We start from the raw sequence: 19,175 nt of genomic DNA, 5'->3' as shown, positions 1-19,175 counted from the left end.
AGCAGAGATTCATAGACAGTTTCTCGTTCCTACCTATGAAACTTAGGGCCATTCCAAAAGCCATGGGGTTTACAGATGCAAAAAAAGGAACATTCCCCCACTTCTACAACACCCTAGAGAATCAGAACTATGTGGGGTCACTGATAAAGTCTTTGACTTCAGAAAATAGATTAAAGAATATTGCCGTAACAATGTAAAGATTTTGAAAACAGAGTGTAAAATTTTGAGTGAGATTCAAGTTGATTACCATAGCATCCGTATGCATGAAAATATTCCGCACCATGTTCCTGCACAAAAGCACTTTGGCCATCCCTCCCCTAGATAATTCAATTGTCAATTGTCAGAAATCTTTCTCAACGCCATCTATTCAATGGCTCGAGTACGTCACAGACAAACAGAACATATCCATTCAACATGCACTTAACAATGGGGAAGCCGAGATCAGAAATTATTTTGTAGATGGTTACTTATTTTGATTAATTATTTTGAAGATGGCAAAACGTGCAAAGCGTTCGGGTTTCTTGGCTGCTTTTATTTCGGATGTGATACGTGCTTTCCATCATGCATGCCACACACCCTTTAAGTAAAGCCTCAGAAACCTTCAGAGACATTTGTCAGAACAATCTTAAAATTCAGACGCTGCAGTGTATTCACAAATTGTCTGTCACCATCATGTGGGAACATGAATGGAATGACATGAAAAAGAATGATGTAAAAAAGTTTCTCAAAACTTTTGACTTTCCAGAGCGCTTAAATCCTCGGGATGCTCTGTTTGGGGGTCGTACCAATGCCCTACAGCTCTATTACACAGCTCAACCTGGTGAAAGAATCGATTACTACGATTTCACCTCCCTCTACCCTTATGTGGATAAGGTAAAAATGTACCCCATAGGTCACCCCCTTATCTTTTATCGTGACTTTGGGTCATTGGAAAACTACTTCAGCATCATCAAGGTAAAGGTTTTACCTGCCAGGGCGTTGTGGGCCCCTGTTCTTCCCTACCGGGTAAAGAAGAACCTCTTGTTCCCTCTCTGTAGAACCTGAGCTGAGTAACAACAGCGTAGCTGTGATCATGGGGATGAGGAGAGGGCCCTGACAGATGCTCGGTGCAGCGTGGAGCTGATGACGGCTCTGCAGAAGGGGTACAGAGTGATGAAAGGATTTGAGATTTGGCACTTTCCTAATAGAACAAATGAGCTGTTTTCAGAATACGTTAAAATGTTTTTGAAAACCAAACAAGAGCGCTCAGGTTATCCTTCCTGGGTGGTTGATGAAACCACAAAAAAGGAGTATGTTCAAAAACATGAGGAGAACGAAGCGGTTAAGCTGGAGGAAGAGAGAATTTCAACCAACCTGGCCAAGCGGTCTGTAGCTAAACGATGAATTCTTTGTGAGGTAAGATGCATCAAAAACCAGAGAGGACAAACACGATTTTGATCAGAGATCCTGACGAGTTTTTAGAGTACATGTTCTCGAACCTGTATGATGCAAGTCATTTCTCTTTTCTGAACGAAAAGACATAACGTTCTAACATATAGAGTTAGCAGGTGTTGCATCACAGCACCTTATATGTTTGGGTAATGGCACATTTGTTTGTGTGTCCTCGCTCCTATTCTGTGTTCACAGGCACATCACATCACAGGGAGCATACCAGACTTCCCCGACAGAGGCAGGGACTCTGTCTTTCTCCTTCTGTGCTCCGCGGCACTCGGGCCAGCTACGTTACAACTTTCAACGCTGTCAGTCATCTTATTATCCACATTCACTGCTTAATTCCATGTAACATCCCATATCCCTACTGTCATTGTGAAATATATTTGTATGTTTACAGCTGAAACATCCTACTGATTAAACATTAAACTCTGAATAATGGTGGACAACCTTTTATTGCTTTATATTGATTGTATCAAAGTTATAATAGAACAGAAGAACAGGCATAAAGCAAAGAGCCAAGAAGGGGTCAAAAGGTTAAGACAATCTGAGTGCCTGCTGTCATTAACTGGGTTATACTGGAGGTCAGATATTCTCCACCCAGTTTTCAGTGCCCCAGTGACAGTCTGTATTTTTGCTCTTTCAAATCCTATAAGGAAAACAGATTAAAATAATGAAAATTCTATGGGCCTAGTTTTATAAGCTATTAATCTTAATACGAAACTAGAAACAGCTAGTTAATGTCCTGATGTGACTACGTGCTACATAGGGACTTTGTATCAGTCGGTTGCTGTTGCCCCCAGGTGGCCAATAAATTCTACTGTGAAAGCAAGTGAAAATATGCTTGCTTCAAGTTTGGTTTATTTGGCACATACATTAGTATAACTCGCAGTGAAATGTGTCCAAGTGCTCCCTCTCCAAACTGAGGGGGGGGAAAAAGTGCATCAAAATCTCTATTAATATACATATGTTTATATACACAATGTACAGTTCCATCTTGCAATTGAACATATTTACAGTTACATGGTGGTGGTCCCCACAGTTTCTCAGATTCAGGGCCCAAATGGCCTGTGGGGAAAAAGCTCCTCTTCAGTCTGTCTTGGTCATCAGGGAGCAAAAGCACTTCCCTGACCTTGACAGAGAGAAGAGCCTATTGTTGGGATGGTAGTCCTTCACAATCCTCCTGGCCTTTGTCTGGCACCGCTTCTAATATACGAAACTTCCTGACCTGCAGACCATACGAGTTTTGCGCTCTGCTGAATGCACCACCCTCTGGAGTGCTTATCCGTCCTGCTTGGTGCTGTTCCCAAACCAGACTGATGTTCCCTGTGAGGATGTTCTCCATAGTGCAGGTGTAGAAGTTCCACAATACCTTGGAGGGCAGTCTGAAGTCTTAGGCATCTGAGGTGGTAAAGACGCTGACGAGCCGCCTTTGGCAGGGAGCTGGTGTGGCAGGACCAGAACAGGTCCTGCAAGATGTGAACACCAAGGTACCTGAAACTATCTACTTTCTCCACTGTGGTTCCATTGATCCTCACAGGTCAGTAGTGCTGCTCCTGCTTTTTGCTGCAGTCCAATCAGATCCTCTCTTGCTGACATTTAGGAGGAGATTATTTTCCTGGCACCAGTTTTCCAGGTGTTTAATCTCCTCCAGGTAGGCCCTCTCATCGTTGCCCAAGATCAGGCCCATGACGACAGTACCTTCAGCAAATCTGAAAATTATGGTAGAGCTGGAAGTGGCCACGCAGTCATAGGTGGACAGTGAGTAGAGCAGGGGGCTTAGGACACAACCCTGGGGAGCTCCAGTGCTGAGGGTGGATGAGAGTTGCCCACCCATAATGATTGTGGTCTGTCTGTTAGGAAGTTGGAGATCCAGTCACACAGGGATGCATGCAGTCCTAGATCTCCCAACTTAGTAGTGAGTAGGGAGGGGATAGTGTTAAATGCTGAACTGTAGTCAACAAAACAGCATTTTAACATAATTACCCCTCCCTTTGTCCAGGTAGGTCAGTGTGGTGTGAAGCAGATGTGCAATTGCATCATCAGTGGATCAGTTGTGGTGGTATGCAAACTGCAGTGGGTCCATGGAAGCTGGCAGAGAAGAGGTCATGAAGTCTCTGACCAGCTTTTCAAAGCACTTCACGTTAAGTGATGAGGGCAACAGGGCGGTAGTCGCTGAGACAACCTCGAGGTCAAGGTTTCTTTGGAACGAGGACAGGGACGATGGTGGATCGCTTGAAGCAGGATGGGACGATACCGAGCGTCAGGGATAGGTTGAAGATGTCGGAGAATACCGGGGCTAGCTGGTCTTCGCAGGCTTTGAGGACTCTACCGCAGATGCAGTCTGGTCCCGCTGCCTTCCTGGTATTCACTTTTGAACACGCCATGATGAGACGGCGCTGATCTATGGTGGGCTCTGCACATGCGCCGTTGGCTGCGCCGATAGCACCATAAGCGTTGTTAGCGTAAGCGCTGTTAGCGTTATCGCTGCTAGATGTAGCCTCGAAGCGAACGAAGAATGCGTTTAGCTCGTTCGCCAGAGACTCATCCGCACTCATGAGTCCGGAGGGTGGGCTCCTGTAGTCCGTGATCGTCCGTAGCCCCAGCCACAGGGATCTAGCGCCACTCTGCTGGAACTGTGTCCAGTTTCCTCCCGTAGCGCCGCTTCGCCTCCCTCACCGCACTCCGTATGCCGCAGACTTGTACTCGTCCGTGTTCCCGCTGATGATCCCCGCGTTGTAGGCAGCAGTGCGAGAGCTTTTGTTCACCCAGGGCTTCTGGTTGGGAACTTCTTGGTGGCGGCTCTAGGTATCGTTTCATCCACCATTTTCCCAATAGACTCCACTACTGTCTCCGTATATTCGCTGACATCATCAGTGCTGCGCCGGAACATGTCCTAGGCTGCGTCATCCAGAGCATCCTGCAGATCGGCCACCGATTGAGAGGCGAAGTTGAAAACAAGAGTTGTTTATTTTCCATAAACTGAAAAGTAAGCAGATGATAAAGTCAGCGTCGCAGTAGTTTGGAGCGTTTAACTCTGAGGTCCATCAATGGGCAACACCGACTTCAGGTACCCGTGGGCTTAAATACTGAATACAGAAACAAGGCTCAGGTGAGTCGAGTTAAAAAGCAGGTGACTGAGGAGGTGTGTGATGCGGTCCGGAGTGGGTGTTTCCCTCCTGCTGGATGACCGGCCTACCGTGACAGTGCGTTCTTAAATCAAACGTGTCTCATCTGTCCATGTTCTTAAATCCAAACCTAAAACATATTTTTATACTTTAGACTTCAGGAACAGATGAAAGTAATGTGAGTATGGGAATGTTGTGATATGTACACCTCTCTATATAGTGAAAAGCAGAAGTATTTACAAAGTTGTATTTTCAATTCATAACTACAAGGCAAATCACTAATACAAGGCAAATAAACTACAATACTTTCAATAAATATAAGCAACTTAAATGTGAACATGAATATGTACACCAACAGGCTGCACGCACAGTGTTTGTAATAGTGTGTGATGATCTAGCAGTCTAGAAATACAGACCCCCCAGGTTGCAGAAATGCAACTAGAATAAAGCTAGTATACAGACTACAGGGTCATCATACATGCAACAGTGTTGCAAAAATTAATTATTAGAACTATTAGTTATGGCATTAATACAATAAACGTTCCCTCAAAACAAATACATGATTTCATAACTAGCTTTGTACATCTTTATTTTCTTTGCATTCATGAGTCCAAGTTTGTAAACTGCAGTATTGAACATAGAAATGCTGAGTAAATTATGAGTGAGCAGGAAATGTGCTGACAGATGAACAGATGAACAAACCTCTGCTGTATTACCTTAGAGAACATACAAATATGTCCAGTAATGTCAAACGTAATGTCCAACTAATCTGGACATGTCACTGCATCATGGAATCCAGACATGTTCATGAACTTCTTTACTTCTCCAGTAAGTAAAAGATATAAGTAGAAGCCCTGCTGTGTGTGTGTGCATACATCTCCAGCGGTGATGTTCTCCTATTGTGCAACTGTTCCCCATGCTTCTGCAGTGTGTGAGAAAGACCAGGTAATGGCCATTTTTCAAGGAGTGACTCACAGAGATGGGAGAGAGATGCTGGCTCCAGACTGAAGACACTGGACTCTGGAGCTCCAGCCTCTGACAGCCGTGATAACTGCTGCGCTCCTGATGCTCAGCTGCTCCACTGCAGGTGGGACTCAGGCAGCAGTGCTGCGTATTTCATGCTGGAGGGACTTGAGGAGAGTTTCATAAAGGTCAAGGGTGATGGTGCGTCACACTGCATTCACCACATGAGCTGCTCATGTCATGAGACGTTGGGACGTGGAGGTGTGTTCAGTGTGTTCTGTAACAATTATACCAAGACAGATGTGTTAGGAGAAGAGGTGAGTGATGATAGTGGAGAGCACATGGACAGTGGCACAGACACAGATGTTGATATTCCAAACGACTCATTTATTAACTACAGTGAGCACATAAAGCCAGATCTCATGGAAACTACGGTACCATTTACACATGAAAAGAATCTCTAGACAAAGCACTGTAGTAGCGTTACTCCTGTGAGCTGATGGATCCAAAGAATAAGAAATTCTTAAAATTGTTTGGTTAGTGCTTCATTTATACATTCATCAAACATTCGGGCCGTTATAGCCAGACTGTGCAACAGTTTCTTCTCAGATGCCAACACTCGCCAACTCCCCAAAACTGACAACAAATGTTAACAATTACTGTATTCAAATAAACAATACTGCGCTTTTAAATTAGTCTACTGGCTGTTACCTCTGTGACTGCTGTATGGTATAAGTGTATGTTAAAATATCACAATATGATACATCCTTGCACATCCACTCAGTGTCATGCACTGTTGCTCTATATTTTGTCTATAATTCATATTTATTTTCTACATTTATATTCTTTTGTGTTACACCATGGCTCTAGAGGAAAGTTATTTCGTTTCACTGTATGTACCTGTACATAGCTGAAATGACAGTAAAAAAACTTAAGTCTCTTCTCTCTTGGAAGTAGCCTATAGCATGAAGCAGTGGGCACAGTGTATGGCGTCATTATTTCCAGGCTGACTCAGGAAGTGAACAGTATCTCGGAGTTTTGCTTTAGTTCATCTTGTGTTGAGCTTATTTTTGCTTCTGGTTCTAAACGCTGAAGCTCGATGTGTGTCCTGAGTCCCATGAAAGTAGAGCATTTTACAACGTTAAAAAAAAATTCAAATAGCATGTTGGAATAACACGCTGCATCTTACATTTACATTTATGGCATTTAGCAGTCAATTCCTCTACTACTGTTGCATAAAGTAGGATAGCAGATGTGTATATTCCAATCGCCATTGCAGTTTTTTGCGAAGGAATTCTGCCACTTTAAATTAGTGAAAACCTTCCCTTTTGAAGGGAACCAGGTGAAAGTTAAATGTATTCATTTCCGGTCGATTTGGGAGCTTTTCTGAACAGGTTACTTCCACATCAATGATATTTAAATATATAGTAAATATATAAATATATATATATTAGACTTTTACCTAGTTAGCAACACCTAATGTTAGTTATCCTGAGGTAAATATTGGCTATGGAAATATTTTATATACAAAATACAGGGGTGACATTGTATAAATATAGTTCAGTCAATCCATATTTATAAACTAAGGAACTGTCTAATTTCCCAGCTGTCAGTAGAAACGTTACAGACATATTTGTATGTTTTGTGACGATGTTTCGTTGAATTGAATGAAGGGATTGAATTACCTGCAGTTCCTTTGACTCATATCGTGTGATTAGTATGTAGGGAATACAAGTGTCCTGCTCAGGAACCCTGTGGAATAGAATGCAGCTCAAGTTTCCAAACCAGAAGACGAAATAGTTGTTAAATTAGTCTCAGCATGCATCAGAACTATTGCTTTAAACTAGGTTTTCAGTCAGTGTACAAATACTTTAGCCAGTAGGTCATTTTAAACAACCACAGCTGTTAATCCTGACAGAAAATAATGTGTGTTTGTGTGGCTTTGTCAAGCCAACATATTGTTATTCAGCAGAAGTTCTTAATTCCAGTACCATGGACCCACCACCCTGCAGTTCCAGGTTCTCCCTGGTCCAACTCACAAAGGATCTGATAGTTAACTGACTACATCAGGTTTGCTGGGAGACGGAAAAATGTGAAGGAGCGCAAGCATGAGAACTTGAATGGCTGCTGAATGTTTGTGTTCATGGAATCTTGGTGAAGGAGGAACTGTAGAATATTTTGTTCCCCTGTACACACTGAATGTGAGTGGAATGACAGTGTGGTACTTGTGCCTTCACAGTAAGTTACACACATGATGGAGCAATTTACAAGATTAATAACTGAATTAATTAAGATTAAGTTCTGTTTTGTATCTCAGGGGCTGGTACAGAACAGTATCATGGCTTGTACACGACAGTGTGCAACTGATTACCTCAAATATGCCCGGGGAGATCTGGTAACACGTCTCCAAAACTTTCCCCTTATTACTGAGAATCTTTGCCAGCACAAAGTCTTCAATGACCATGATGTTGATGCTCTTAAAGCAGAGAGAACAGACTTTGACAAAGCGAGATTTATACTGGACCGTGTTATTAAAAGAGGAGAAAGTGCCAGCTATGAGTTACTCAGGATCCTTGATGTAACAAGGAAGAGGACATTACATCCTGATTCACACACCTGGCTCAGCCAATTCCACTTCAGGGAAGACACTGAGACTGACTACACTGTGGGTGAGTAAAGTATGTTCTTATGAAGACTGAAGCAAAAATGGATTGAGTCACTATATTAATGGTCAGCACATTTGCAGTTAAATAGTTACTCTGATTGTATCTGTGAATGAATGTTGTATAGAATATCTCATATGGAATTTTGTATGCACAATTAAATATTTCTGCCTGCAAGTGGAAGAGTATAAACAATGCTGTCTTTTAAAAGTATAGTAATATCAGATTGTTTTACATTTGTAATGATATTCAGGTACGAAGCCTTGTCACAACTACCAGAAACAACTTCAGACCAAAGCTAAACGCATCTTGAGTAGACGGTGGAATCAGTGCTGTAAACACCTAAAGCACAAAACAAGCGCTAATGTCACCTTTATACCTCTAGTCCTAGACACAGATCCAGATTTAAACTCTGCACAAAATACACTTAAAAAAAAAACCCAGAAGTGCAAGAAACCTCGTGGAAAGAAGCTAAAGAGTTACATTCCTGTGAAGAAACAGAATCCCTCACCCAAAGACCTTTTGTGTAGTCATAAGAAAGCAACACTTGTTATAGGAAAACCTGGAATAGGGAAAACAGCAGTTGTCCAAGAAATGCTCTCCCTCTGGTCCAATAAAGACAACCAAGAATTAGACTACATGTTCTACTTTGATGAGAGTACATTTACCACTATCTCTAGTCTCATGAGCTTGGAATCTCTTCTCTTTGATATGTACTCAAAACCCCTGGAGAAAGATAGAAAGGAAGTATTACAGGATATTGAGGAAAACTCAGAGAATGTCATCATTGTGCTCGATGGCATCAGTACTTTGCAGGACAACCCTACTATAAAGAAAATTATTGAGCGGGACCTTCTTCCTGAGGCTAAGATTGTGATCACATGCAAATCGGAGGAGGAAGATGACTTCCTTTTTGCAGACAGGTCCACATGCCGAGTTTATGTACAAGGATTCAGTGAGGAGGCTATCCAGACTTACTTTACACAGATGATTGGCTCTACTCCTCAATTTTTGAATATAGTATTGAACAATCAGGATCTGATCAGTCTTTGCCATGTCCCGATGTATGCCTTCATGGTGGCGGTTTACATTTCTTTCAATGTCACTGCTCCCGAGCATCCAATGACCGTTACAGAAATGTATGTACACATCCTGCGCCAAGACTTGAAAAAGGCTGGGAAAAAAAGCTCAGAACAAGTCGACAAATACATAAATGATGTAAAAGACCAACTTTTTTGCTTGATGAAAACTGCTTTTACTGCATCCATTCAGAAAACTATAAACATAACAGATGCAGTCAGCGATGAAATTGAAATCAGTAAGTTTTTTCTGAGAAAAATCACGATCGAGAACACTCCCACTTCTGTGAACACTTTCTTTGCATTTCTGCACAGTACAATGCAGGAATTCTTCTCTGCACTGTGGCTGCTTGGGAATCCAGGTGAAATTGATGAGGTTCTTCAGAACTGTCTAACAAAGGAGCAAAAGCACATGAAACACGTGATCCCTTTCCTTTGTGGAATTCTGTCAGAACAGAACCTCAAACTCCTGAAGAATCTTTTCTCTGAAGATCAAATAAAAAGAGCCTCTGATGGGCTCTTCTCAAAAGTCATGAACACATTTCTACAGCCTCAATCTAATGGGCAGCTTGAGGGTGATGACGATGACGTCGGTGTTCTTCCCTTTGTGTGTCAGTGCTTGTATGAGTCTCAGTCACCTGAAGCTTGCTTGCTGTTCCTGGAGAAAGTGAACTATGAGCTAGATTTCAGTGGAGAAGACCTTGATCCACATCAGTGCTGTGCAGTGTCTTATGTGATCGGCCAGTCCAGAGAAAGCCAGGTTCATCTGAGTTTGGAGGACTGCAGCATATCTAACCCTGGGATTCAGATGATTCTCAAATTCAAATCACAGCTTAGGTATTTATTTTTGGATATACTTTTTGTATTTATCTTTAATTATATTACCACACATTTACAAAGCAAGATCATTAACAACAACGAGCAATAATAATAATAATAATTAGTATAACTATGTTTACCTTTTGCAGAGATAAGCCTTCTACTCTCTGTCATGTGTGGACGTCAGTGCTGTGCTGTGGGAAACCCAGAGATTTCCCAGCTTTACTGGATGTTTGTGGAAAAGAGATGCACCTTCCTGTGTTTGGTAAAGCATCCATGTTTAGGAAAGCTGGAGAGATCATGAGTCAAAGCTCAGAGAAGATCAGCCTCCATCTCCACTGTACAGAAGATCCACAGATCAGTAAAGTGCTCTGTATCATGGTCTTCAAGGGACTTCCATTTATGAAGTCCCTTAGGTGAATAATGCAGCCCTGCATTTATACCACTTACATTTGTTTAATAGAAATTTGATAGATTATCTAGAATAATCCTAAAATAGAACAAAGTGTTAGGTTACATGCATAACCTTAGTTCAATAATTTGTGAGTTATCTTGGCGGGTATTTTTTACATGACTGACTGCAGTAGTTGTAATAGAACAGCATCTGTCAGCAGACAGACCTGTACCTGCTGTAACACACATTCCCTCGTGTTTGATGCAAAGTGAGATAGATACCCAATTTATACATATATATACCTCACCTATTGTTTCTTTCTGCTTTGCAGGTTTGAGTTTCCTTGTGATTCTTTGGTACAGCCAGACCACAGACTGCAGATAATAGAATCTTATCAGTGTGATCTCATTCTGGAAGGGGCAGAAACACAACAAAGTGCCATTGTATCATCGGTTCTGAGGTTTCTCCATAGAGATCCATTTTACGAATGTGATTTTCTAATAAAACTGTACTTGCATGTGAGAAATATGGAGAAATTCATCATTCTGAAAAATATATATAGTTCTTTGCCAGACATCTGGTACATAGACCTCTCAGAGAGAAAGGCTTTATACTTCCTAGAAGTGCTGAAACTCCAAACGGTGAAGAAACCAGTAGTGCTGAGAGGCTGGTCAGATGAAAAAAGTGAAGTGAGGAGTTTCCTTCAGTGTCTGCCATACATCTCCCAGCTGAGGTGAATCTATGTCTGAGTTCACTGTATCAGAGCACTAGAAATACGGCTCTGCATAGTGATGAATGCATTTGCTAAATATTACTAAATATTTTTGCCACTGCAAAATTTTATATTCATTAATTTAACTCCTGTAACTGAAGTCAATTCTTTCTGACGTGTATCTGCAGTTTCTCTGCACCACCAAATATGGAAGAAAGTTCATGGAGGCTCAAGGTGAAGTCACTTTTACTGAAGCTGTGTGTGCAAGCAGCTCTTTATGAGAATGAAACAGTACACACAGTTGTACAAAAAGTGTTGATGTGGTCCAACAACAGTCAGAATGACTTTCTAATGGATCTTTACTCATATGTGAAGGACTACGAGGCTCAAACAGGCAGGAGTGTCTTTCCTGTACTGCAGCCACTTTACGAGTCTTTTCCTGTCTGGTACACCATGTCTAATGTGTGGTCCATCAGTCTCTCAGAGAGAAAGGCCTCACATTTTCTAGAAGCTCTGAAAGTTCAAACAACAAAGAAACCAGTAAATTTGTGGAGCTGGTCAGATGAAGAGAGTGAAGTGAGGAGTTTCCTTCAGTGTCTGCCCTACATCTCCCAGCTGAGGTGAGTCATGGAGTACTGTTGTACATTCCACCAAACCTCCAAACTATGGTGAGTGTTGTCATATAGTAATCTTGTAGAGAAATGTTAAGCTAAATGTCCCAGCAGTGAGCCTGTCTCAACAACACTTTAACTGATGCTGAGTGCATTGCTTAATTATAAAAATATAAAACAAATGTTAAAATCCACCAGGAGGAACAATTATTTAAGACACCTTCCATGCTTCACTTTTTTTAGTATGTTTCTGTATTCGTACAGAGTTGTCAATAAATACAGGAAAACCTGACATAGCAGTGATAATCTTCTCTTCTCTGTCAACACCGATATCAACTTGTGCCTTGACTGATTGGTTGCCGTCCAGCGATATTTCCTTCTCATTTGCATAAAGTTGAGAAAAGCTCAAATCTTCAATGCTTTCTTTGCTTGGTTTGCAACATACTCAACCCATAATCCACAATAGTTGCCTTCCTCCACAGAACTGAATTGGAGCTAGAGTGAAAAGCGCCTTGCTCTGCTGCAAAGTAATTGTACCGTTAGGGTACATTCACATGGTGAAGCATTTTGTTCTCACCATTATAGTCTATGATGGGATATGGATTCTGCAGGTTCTGCTCATTTTCCGTGCATGTTTTTTTCTGGTGTGGATTTTTGCAGATGGAGTTGGAAAATTATAAAACTTAAAGGTTAAAGGCTCAGTGCATCATGAATCACTGCTCATATTAGAAAAATCATGTTAATGTAGAAGCACCTAAAGCCTAATGAAGCAAGCACTCCTCTATACCACGATTCCAAAAATAATAAAACTCGGAACGCCATGTACAGTTCTACTTGAATTTTGAGTGAATATTTCACTATAATGTACAAATATATATCACACTTCGTTTGCTGGTGATGTTCAAGGCAGGCATGCTAGCTAGGTAGTTAATGCCTTGAGCACTAAACAGATGCCCAATATCAATTAAAAGTAATAATAAATAATAGTCACTAATTAATAAGGATCCTGAAGATAATAAGCAGTTTTGGCCTTAATGTGGAGGGTATGATTTTCTTTAGTGTAATTGTGTGGAAACTGGCTGCATATTTGAAAGTGAATAAGTTAGCTGATACATCAGTGCAAAAGGCAGGGTTGTCAGGCTTTGTGGGTTGTTTGGAGCATAGCCATATAATTTGTCATCAAAATCAGTGAAAAAAGAGGGTAGGGACCTACATCTAGTTTTGCTAGATTTGTTTAATGCATTTGGCTCAGTAGTGCATAATCTCTTATGGCAGGGCAATGCTTTTACTCACCTTCAAAGTAACATGACAATAAAAGTGATTTGATGTGATTCTATTCAATTTATTTCTGCCCTTCTCTTCCAAAAGGTTTTTGTGGACCAGTTGGTATGAAGAGGAAAAGAAAATGTCTGCCATCCAGTTTCTGCTGAATCTGATATTTGCAGCAGCAGAGTATAATGCAGCTACAGGAGAGAGTTTCACTAAGCTGCTGATATCAGTGTGCAGCTACACAACCTTCCCTTTTGGAGATGATGTGTACATTAAAACTTCACAGTGTGATTTCCTGCTGGATCTGTTTCTCACAAGTGAAGGACTATGAGACTCAAACAGGCAGGAGTGTCCTTCCAGCATTACAGCCAGTTTACCAGTCAGCTCCTGCAGTCTGGAACATTGACCTCTCAGAGAGAAAGACCTCCCTCTTCCTAGAAGTGCTGAAACTCCAAACAGTGAAGAAACCAGTAGAGTTGAGAGGCTGGTCAGATGAAGAGAGTGAAGTGAGGAGTTTCCTTCAGTGTCTGCCCTACATCTCCCAGCTGAGGTGAGTGAGATCATTTTAATTTCTGTCCGAGACCATGACTATGCATTATAGAAAAACTGGACATTCATAATCTGTTTTTTACATTACACAATGGACACTTCTTGAAAGTTCTCTTCATTAGTTGTTTAGTTGTGTGAACCAAACACAGTCATTATTATAAGATGACCTACACTGAAAGGTTGAGCCCTTACAGTTCTGGTTGGAATTCCAATTTGAAAAGCAAATTGTTGTTCAATTTCTCTTTGTTACTGTAAGACAGATACTTCTGTCCCTCTACGCAGAGGAACCATTAATCAGACATTTGCATCATTTCACTGACAAACTCATTCATTTACTGTTCCTCAGACAAGCTGATGTGCATAGTAGTATTGAGGGCTGGGCCCGTGGGCAGTGGTTGCTCAGGGGTTAAGGTACTTGACTTGTTATCAGAAGGCTGCTGGTTCAAGCCCCACCACTACCAGGTTACCACTGTTGGGCCCCTGAGCAAGGCTCTTATTCTCCAACTGCTCAAGTTGTACTCAGTTGTAATTGTAAATTGCTTTAGATAAAAGAGTCAGCTAAATACTATAAATCAAAACAATCAGTGGCTGGTTATATGCAGCATAAGGATCTATTTAACTTGTATTATTCATGTCCTAAACTTCTCCCTCCCAAACTGCTGTTGCATTTGCAGAAGGCAAACAGAAATGGCAGTGTGACTATAAATTCATTAAGAGAAAGGAAAATAATGTGGTTTGGAGCTTTCTTTTATTGATAATGTAGCATAAATATGCTAACGGTCTGTCACCTCCATGTCCAATTTACAGATTTTCCTGTACTGGTTGGAATGAAGTAAAAAGGAAAGATTTTGCCATTAACTTCCTGCTGAAGCTAATAGTTGCAGCAGCAGAGTGTGATGCAGCTACAGGAGAGAGTTTTCACTAAGCTGCTGACATCTGTGTGCAGCTACACAACCTTCCCTTTTAGAGATGATGTGTATAAAAAAGCTGCTTCACAGTGTGATTTCCTGCTGGATCTGTTCTCACATGTGAAAAACTATGAGACTCAAACAGGCAGGAGTGTCCTTCCAGCATTACAACCAGTTTACCAGTCAGCTCCTGCAGTCTGGAACATAGACCTCTCAGAGAGAAAGACCTCCCTCTTCCTAGAAGTGCTGAAACTCCAAACAGTGAAGAAACCAGTAGAGCTGAGAGGCTGGTCAGATGAAGAGAGTGATGTGAGGAGTTTCCTTCAGTGTCTGCCCTACATCTCTCAGTTAAGGTGAGTGAGAAGCTTTTATAAGTATTACAGGAGTAACGTTTTCCATATTGAACTGATATTGGACTGATTTAAAATGGATTTCTGTTGGGCAAATGAAAGATTAATCTCTAATTTTTTTAATTTATTTATTATATTGTAAAATGTCCATTTTATCATTTAAAATAGATATTTTGTGAAGTAAGTCAAAATTCTGGCTTTGGCTTAATTGGTACAGTAGCACGTTTTAAGCTTGTGTGTTCCAAATAATACTACATCATGATTTATTGACAAATTATAAAGTATAGTTGTAATGTTGAGCGGTAAGGAGGCGGAACGCACGTGCGGAGAAGAGCGAGATTTAATAGGGGCAAATCCAGAATCAGAGTCGTTCTAACAGTTCAGGGTCATTGAGCCAACACGGAGAGCACGGGGATACATGACAAACCAGACAAGGGCTAGAATACACGAGTAACTAAACACAAACAGCGACGAGAACTAAACACACGAAAGCACACAGGAGAAGCAGGCTATAACAGAGCAGGAAACACAGAGGCTAGGATAACACGAAGGCACTGGAGTACAAAGAAACAACCATTAGAATAAACATATATAACCATCAATGAACAGCCCCAACCAAGGCACACAACAGGGTTTAAATACATGAACCAAAGGTAGAAATGAGGGACATTTGCAAGCAATCAAATGAGGGGTGGAGAAAACGAAACCAAGGCATGGAAGCAGGGAGTGCAGGAAAACAGACGACACGGAAACCATGACAACAGGGACGGCAGGATGACAGCCATTCCGCCCCAAGGGCCAGAAACGAACAGAAACAACAGAAAGGAACACATAGTTAGGCATCACTATAGTGGAGTGTAGTAGTGCTCTTCAGTGTAGTGGAGCTGAGCGCAGTGACCTTTGACCTCCAGCACTTCGCCCTCATCTTTACAGGCATTATATCCTGTGTTAAATGGTCAAGCGATAAAATCAAATGGAAAACATGAAATGATTAAATGTATAATATCATTTTGCATTCAATTTCTTAGTCAATTAAGTTGTTATTATGGTGTAGGAGAACAATCATTATTTTCATTGTGTTCACACCTGCTGTACACCACCAGTTCAATTCATTTGTGCTACTTCAGTTTGAACTGTTCTACCTGCATGTTTGTATGATAGAGCTGGTTGAAGCTGATTGAGGGTTAATAAAAATGGACTATTTCACCAAACTATGTGGGTTAAGGTGTCATTTCAGGATCCCTGTTTTATTGTATTTTCAATGTCTTTTCTGTGACCCTCTGTTTTTCAACAGGTTTAGTGAAATTGTTTATGATGATGAGGAATATAAAATTAAAGCAGTGGAGTTCCTGCTGAAGCTCATAGTTGCAGCAGCAGAGTGTGATGCAGCTACAGGAGAGAGTTTCACTAAGCTGCTGACATCTGTGTGCAGCTACACAACCTTCCCTGTAGGTGGACATGATGAGAATTACAGTTCTGAAGTTCAGTGTGATTTCCTGGCTGGATCTGTTCTCACAAGTGAAGGACTGTGAGACTCAAACAGGCAGGAGTGTCCTTCCAGCTTACAGCCAGTTTACCAGTCAGCTCCTATAGTCTGGAACATAGACCTCTCAGAGAATAAAGCATCTGTGTTTCTCAGTGTCTCTGACTCTGTGCACTCTTTCTGAGAAACGTGCCCCAGGGCCCTGAGGAAGGACAACCAGACCAGGTGAGGCATATGGTTGGACCAGAGGGACAAGGTTAAGGAAAACAGAATTTTTCTTTACACTACTGATTAAACATTAAACGCTCTGAATAATAAAAACAGCCATAAAGCAAAGAGCCAAGAAGAGATTAAAAGGTTAAGAAAATCGGAGTGTAGCATATGCTACTTTATTCATATATTTCACTGATTTTGTGAACCAATCACTTCGGTACATTTATTTCCAACACCAAAACGGTTCACATGAGTAAAGGTATGTTTTCACATGAAATATAACACATTTCTAAAACTGGACCTCATATTTTCAGATTTCTGGCCATATTTCTTTATGTAGTGCTCTAGGTCAAACGGTACCTCATTAGGAAGAAAGCTGAGATTGGTCTGAACATTTTGATATGAAACATGGGTATCACACTATAAGTATGACCCTTTAAAGTGAATTTAAGCAAATATGCAAAAACAGAAAATGTCCTTAGACTTCATGCAGTTAATAATAATAAGAGATCCCTTTGGCCCTTTGAAGTACTTTTGGTCTCATAGTGAAATGGACTGACCAAACAGAACTGAGGGCGTTCATATTAATTCACCCCCACTGGCTACCACATCTTGGCTCTGTGACAACAAACTGATACATATATCTAAGAATGATCACATCTTGATGTGAGGATATCTGCTAGATAACTGACTGATCAGGAAGAAAGAGGATGTACAAAATGACAACGTACAAATAGATTTAGTGTGTATTGGAGTCAGACGTTCATTAGAATTTCATTCGAATAAACTTCCTCTCTACTGTGAATGTAGCTGTCAGATCATTCAGACTAGTTTTGAAGAGTGTGTGTATGGTGTGTAGCAGCAGTTCTTCTGTAGCTATGTGTAGTGCGTGTGGAACTCAGTAAGCATGCAGGTGTGTGTTTATCTGCTCCTTGTGCTCCACGCTGCTGATGGTGAGCGTGACTTTCTTTCTACCTCTGTAGCTCATCAGATATCTACTCAGTAGCTACTTTATAAGAAAGACTTGAAACATCTAGTTGGAGGTAAGAGATTTAGATGTGTGTCCTTAATGCAGTGATAATCTCACAAGTAAAACTAAACTTTATCAAACTAGTGCTATTGGTACGCACTACATCTGCTCCTTCTTATAAAGCTCTCAGACAAGCCACAGATCACTGGAGTGAGGTTTTCTCAGTGATGTGGCTTGGTACATGTGAGTTTACTAAAGGATAGCTGAAACAAGTACGTAGAGAACAGGGTAAATGTACTTGAATCCATTTTTGTAGGGGTGTGTTTGTGGTACCAACAACTGCAAACTTTAAACATACTTAACTGGAATTTAAATCATGGCTTAATCAACTGGAAACAATACAAGAATATAACTGACCAACATTTTGCCTTTCTTCTCCTTTCTAAAGATATTATATAAAGATAACTGTATATAGTTGTCCAAAGACCCATTCTTAACTTTAATCGTGCATAAATACCCATTAAATAACTACATAAAGACTTATAAAAGAAATACAATTCTACCTGGTTCAGAAAGGAAACACTGCACCTACAGAACCCTGTAGTCTGACTTACCTGTCATATTACCACCACTGACATGTAACAAACTGACACACAGCAAGCCAAACACTTCTGCTTGTACAAACTGTAAAGCCATCATTTCTGTAGTATAAAATCTAAAGCTAAACATGCTAAATACATAACAGCCCCGAACCCTCATTACTTTCAACCGATCACACTTTTCTGTTCTTGCAGAGGCTCCATATAAACGTGTAAATCCTTCTCCAGTGGACACTGACACAACAAGTCCAACAGTTTCAGCTAAACCCACTACAGCAATGACATCTCAGAAGGGTTTACCTTATTCATTTCATCAGCTACTACTGACAGTAAGATTCATTTGGTTAAAAGTATTCTCCATAAAATGAGTCCCCACTATATACTATTGCTACTAATAATAGTAAGTGACCAACAATTAATTTAAGAGTAATTTCTTAGTGCAGTTCACTTCATATATGACACATTCTTGAACCACTTTACAGATGATCTGTCCTAAAAAGAGCCGTACTGATTCACATTTTATGAATGCGTCCCAGCATTCATACCTGATTCCCCACTGGATGCTACTTTTCAAAACCCTATTAGTATGATCAGTTAATTATTCATGTTGTGTTTACTGCTTGATCATATATAATCTCGCATTACCATGGTCTGCACAGTGCTGTCCTCCCAAAGCTTGAGGAGCTCAGGATAAACCTGGTAGCTGTGAAAGAAACACACCACCAAACGGTGGCAGGTTATGGAGGGACTGATGAAAAAGACATTGAAGACCCATATGAGGATGTCTGCACAGATGATGAATTCTAGACTCCATCCTCTCCACTGTACTTACCACATTTATCTGAAATCTGTTTGCCTATATATTTTTTTTTAATGACATTTTTATCCTTGTCTTATTGGAGAACACCCCAACTGGTGAGTGACATCAAAGCACCACATCAATAATCAGAGTTTACTTACATCCACTCCATGTACACCAATTCTGCTTTTCTTTCAAATATAAAGGCTCAAAACACAGGAAGATGAAGAGAGTA

The 19,175-nt window shown here is 40.8% G+C and overlaps 1 protein-coding gene across 1 annotated transcript; it reads left to right on the top strand.

Annotated features, from left to right (window-relative positions):
- The first annotated feature begins 7,630 nt into the window (after positions 1-7,630).
- LOC113568400 lies at positions 7,631-18,948 on the top strand. Its single transcript, XM_035530044.1, has 9 exons — positions 7,631-7,723; positions 7,840-8,191; positions 8,439-10,101; positions 10,233-10,499; positions 10,809-11,210; positions 11,378-11,809; positions 16,171-16,404; positions 16,545-16,584; positions 18,817-18,948. The coding sequence occupies exons 1-9, from the start codon at positions 7,643-7,645 to the stop codon at positions 18,946-18,948; spliced, it is 3,603 nt and encodes a 1,200-aa protein (XP_035385937.1). The 5' UTR covers positions 7,631-7,642.
- Positions 18,949-19,175: the final 227 nt, after the last annotated feature.

This window comes from Electrophorus electricus, chromosome 9, assembly GCF_013358815.1.
Source record: "Electrophorus electricus isolate fEleEle1 chromosome 9, fEleEle1.pri, whole genome shotgun sequence".
NCBI classification, from domain to species: domain Eukaryota; kingdom Metazoa; phylum Chordata; class Actinopteri; order Gymnotiformes; family Gymnotidae; genus Electrophorus; species Electrophorus electricus.
This window is presented reverse-complemented; position numbering and strand designations above follow the sequence as displayed.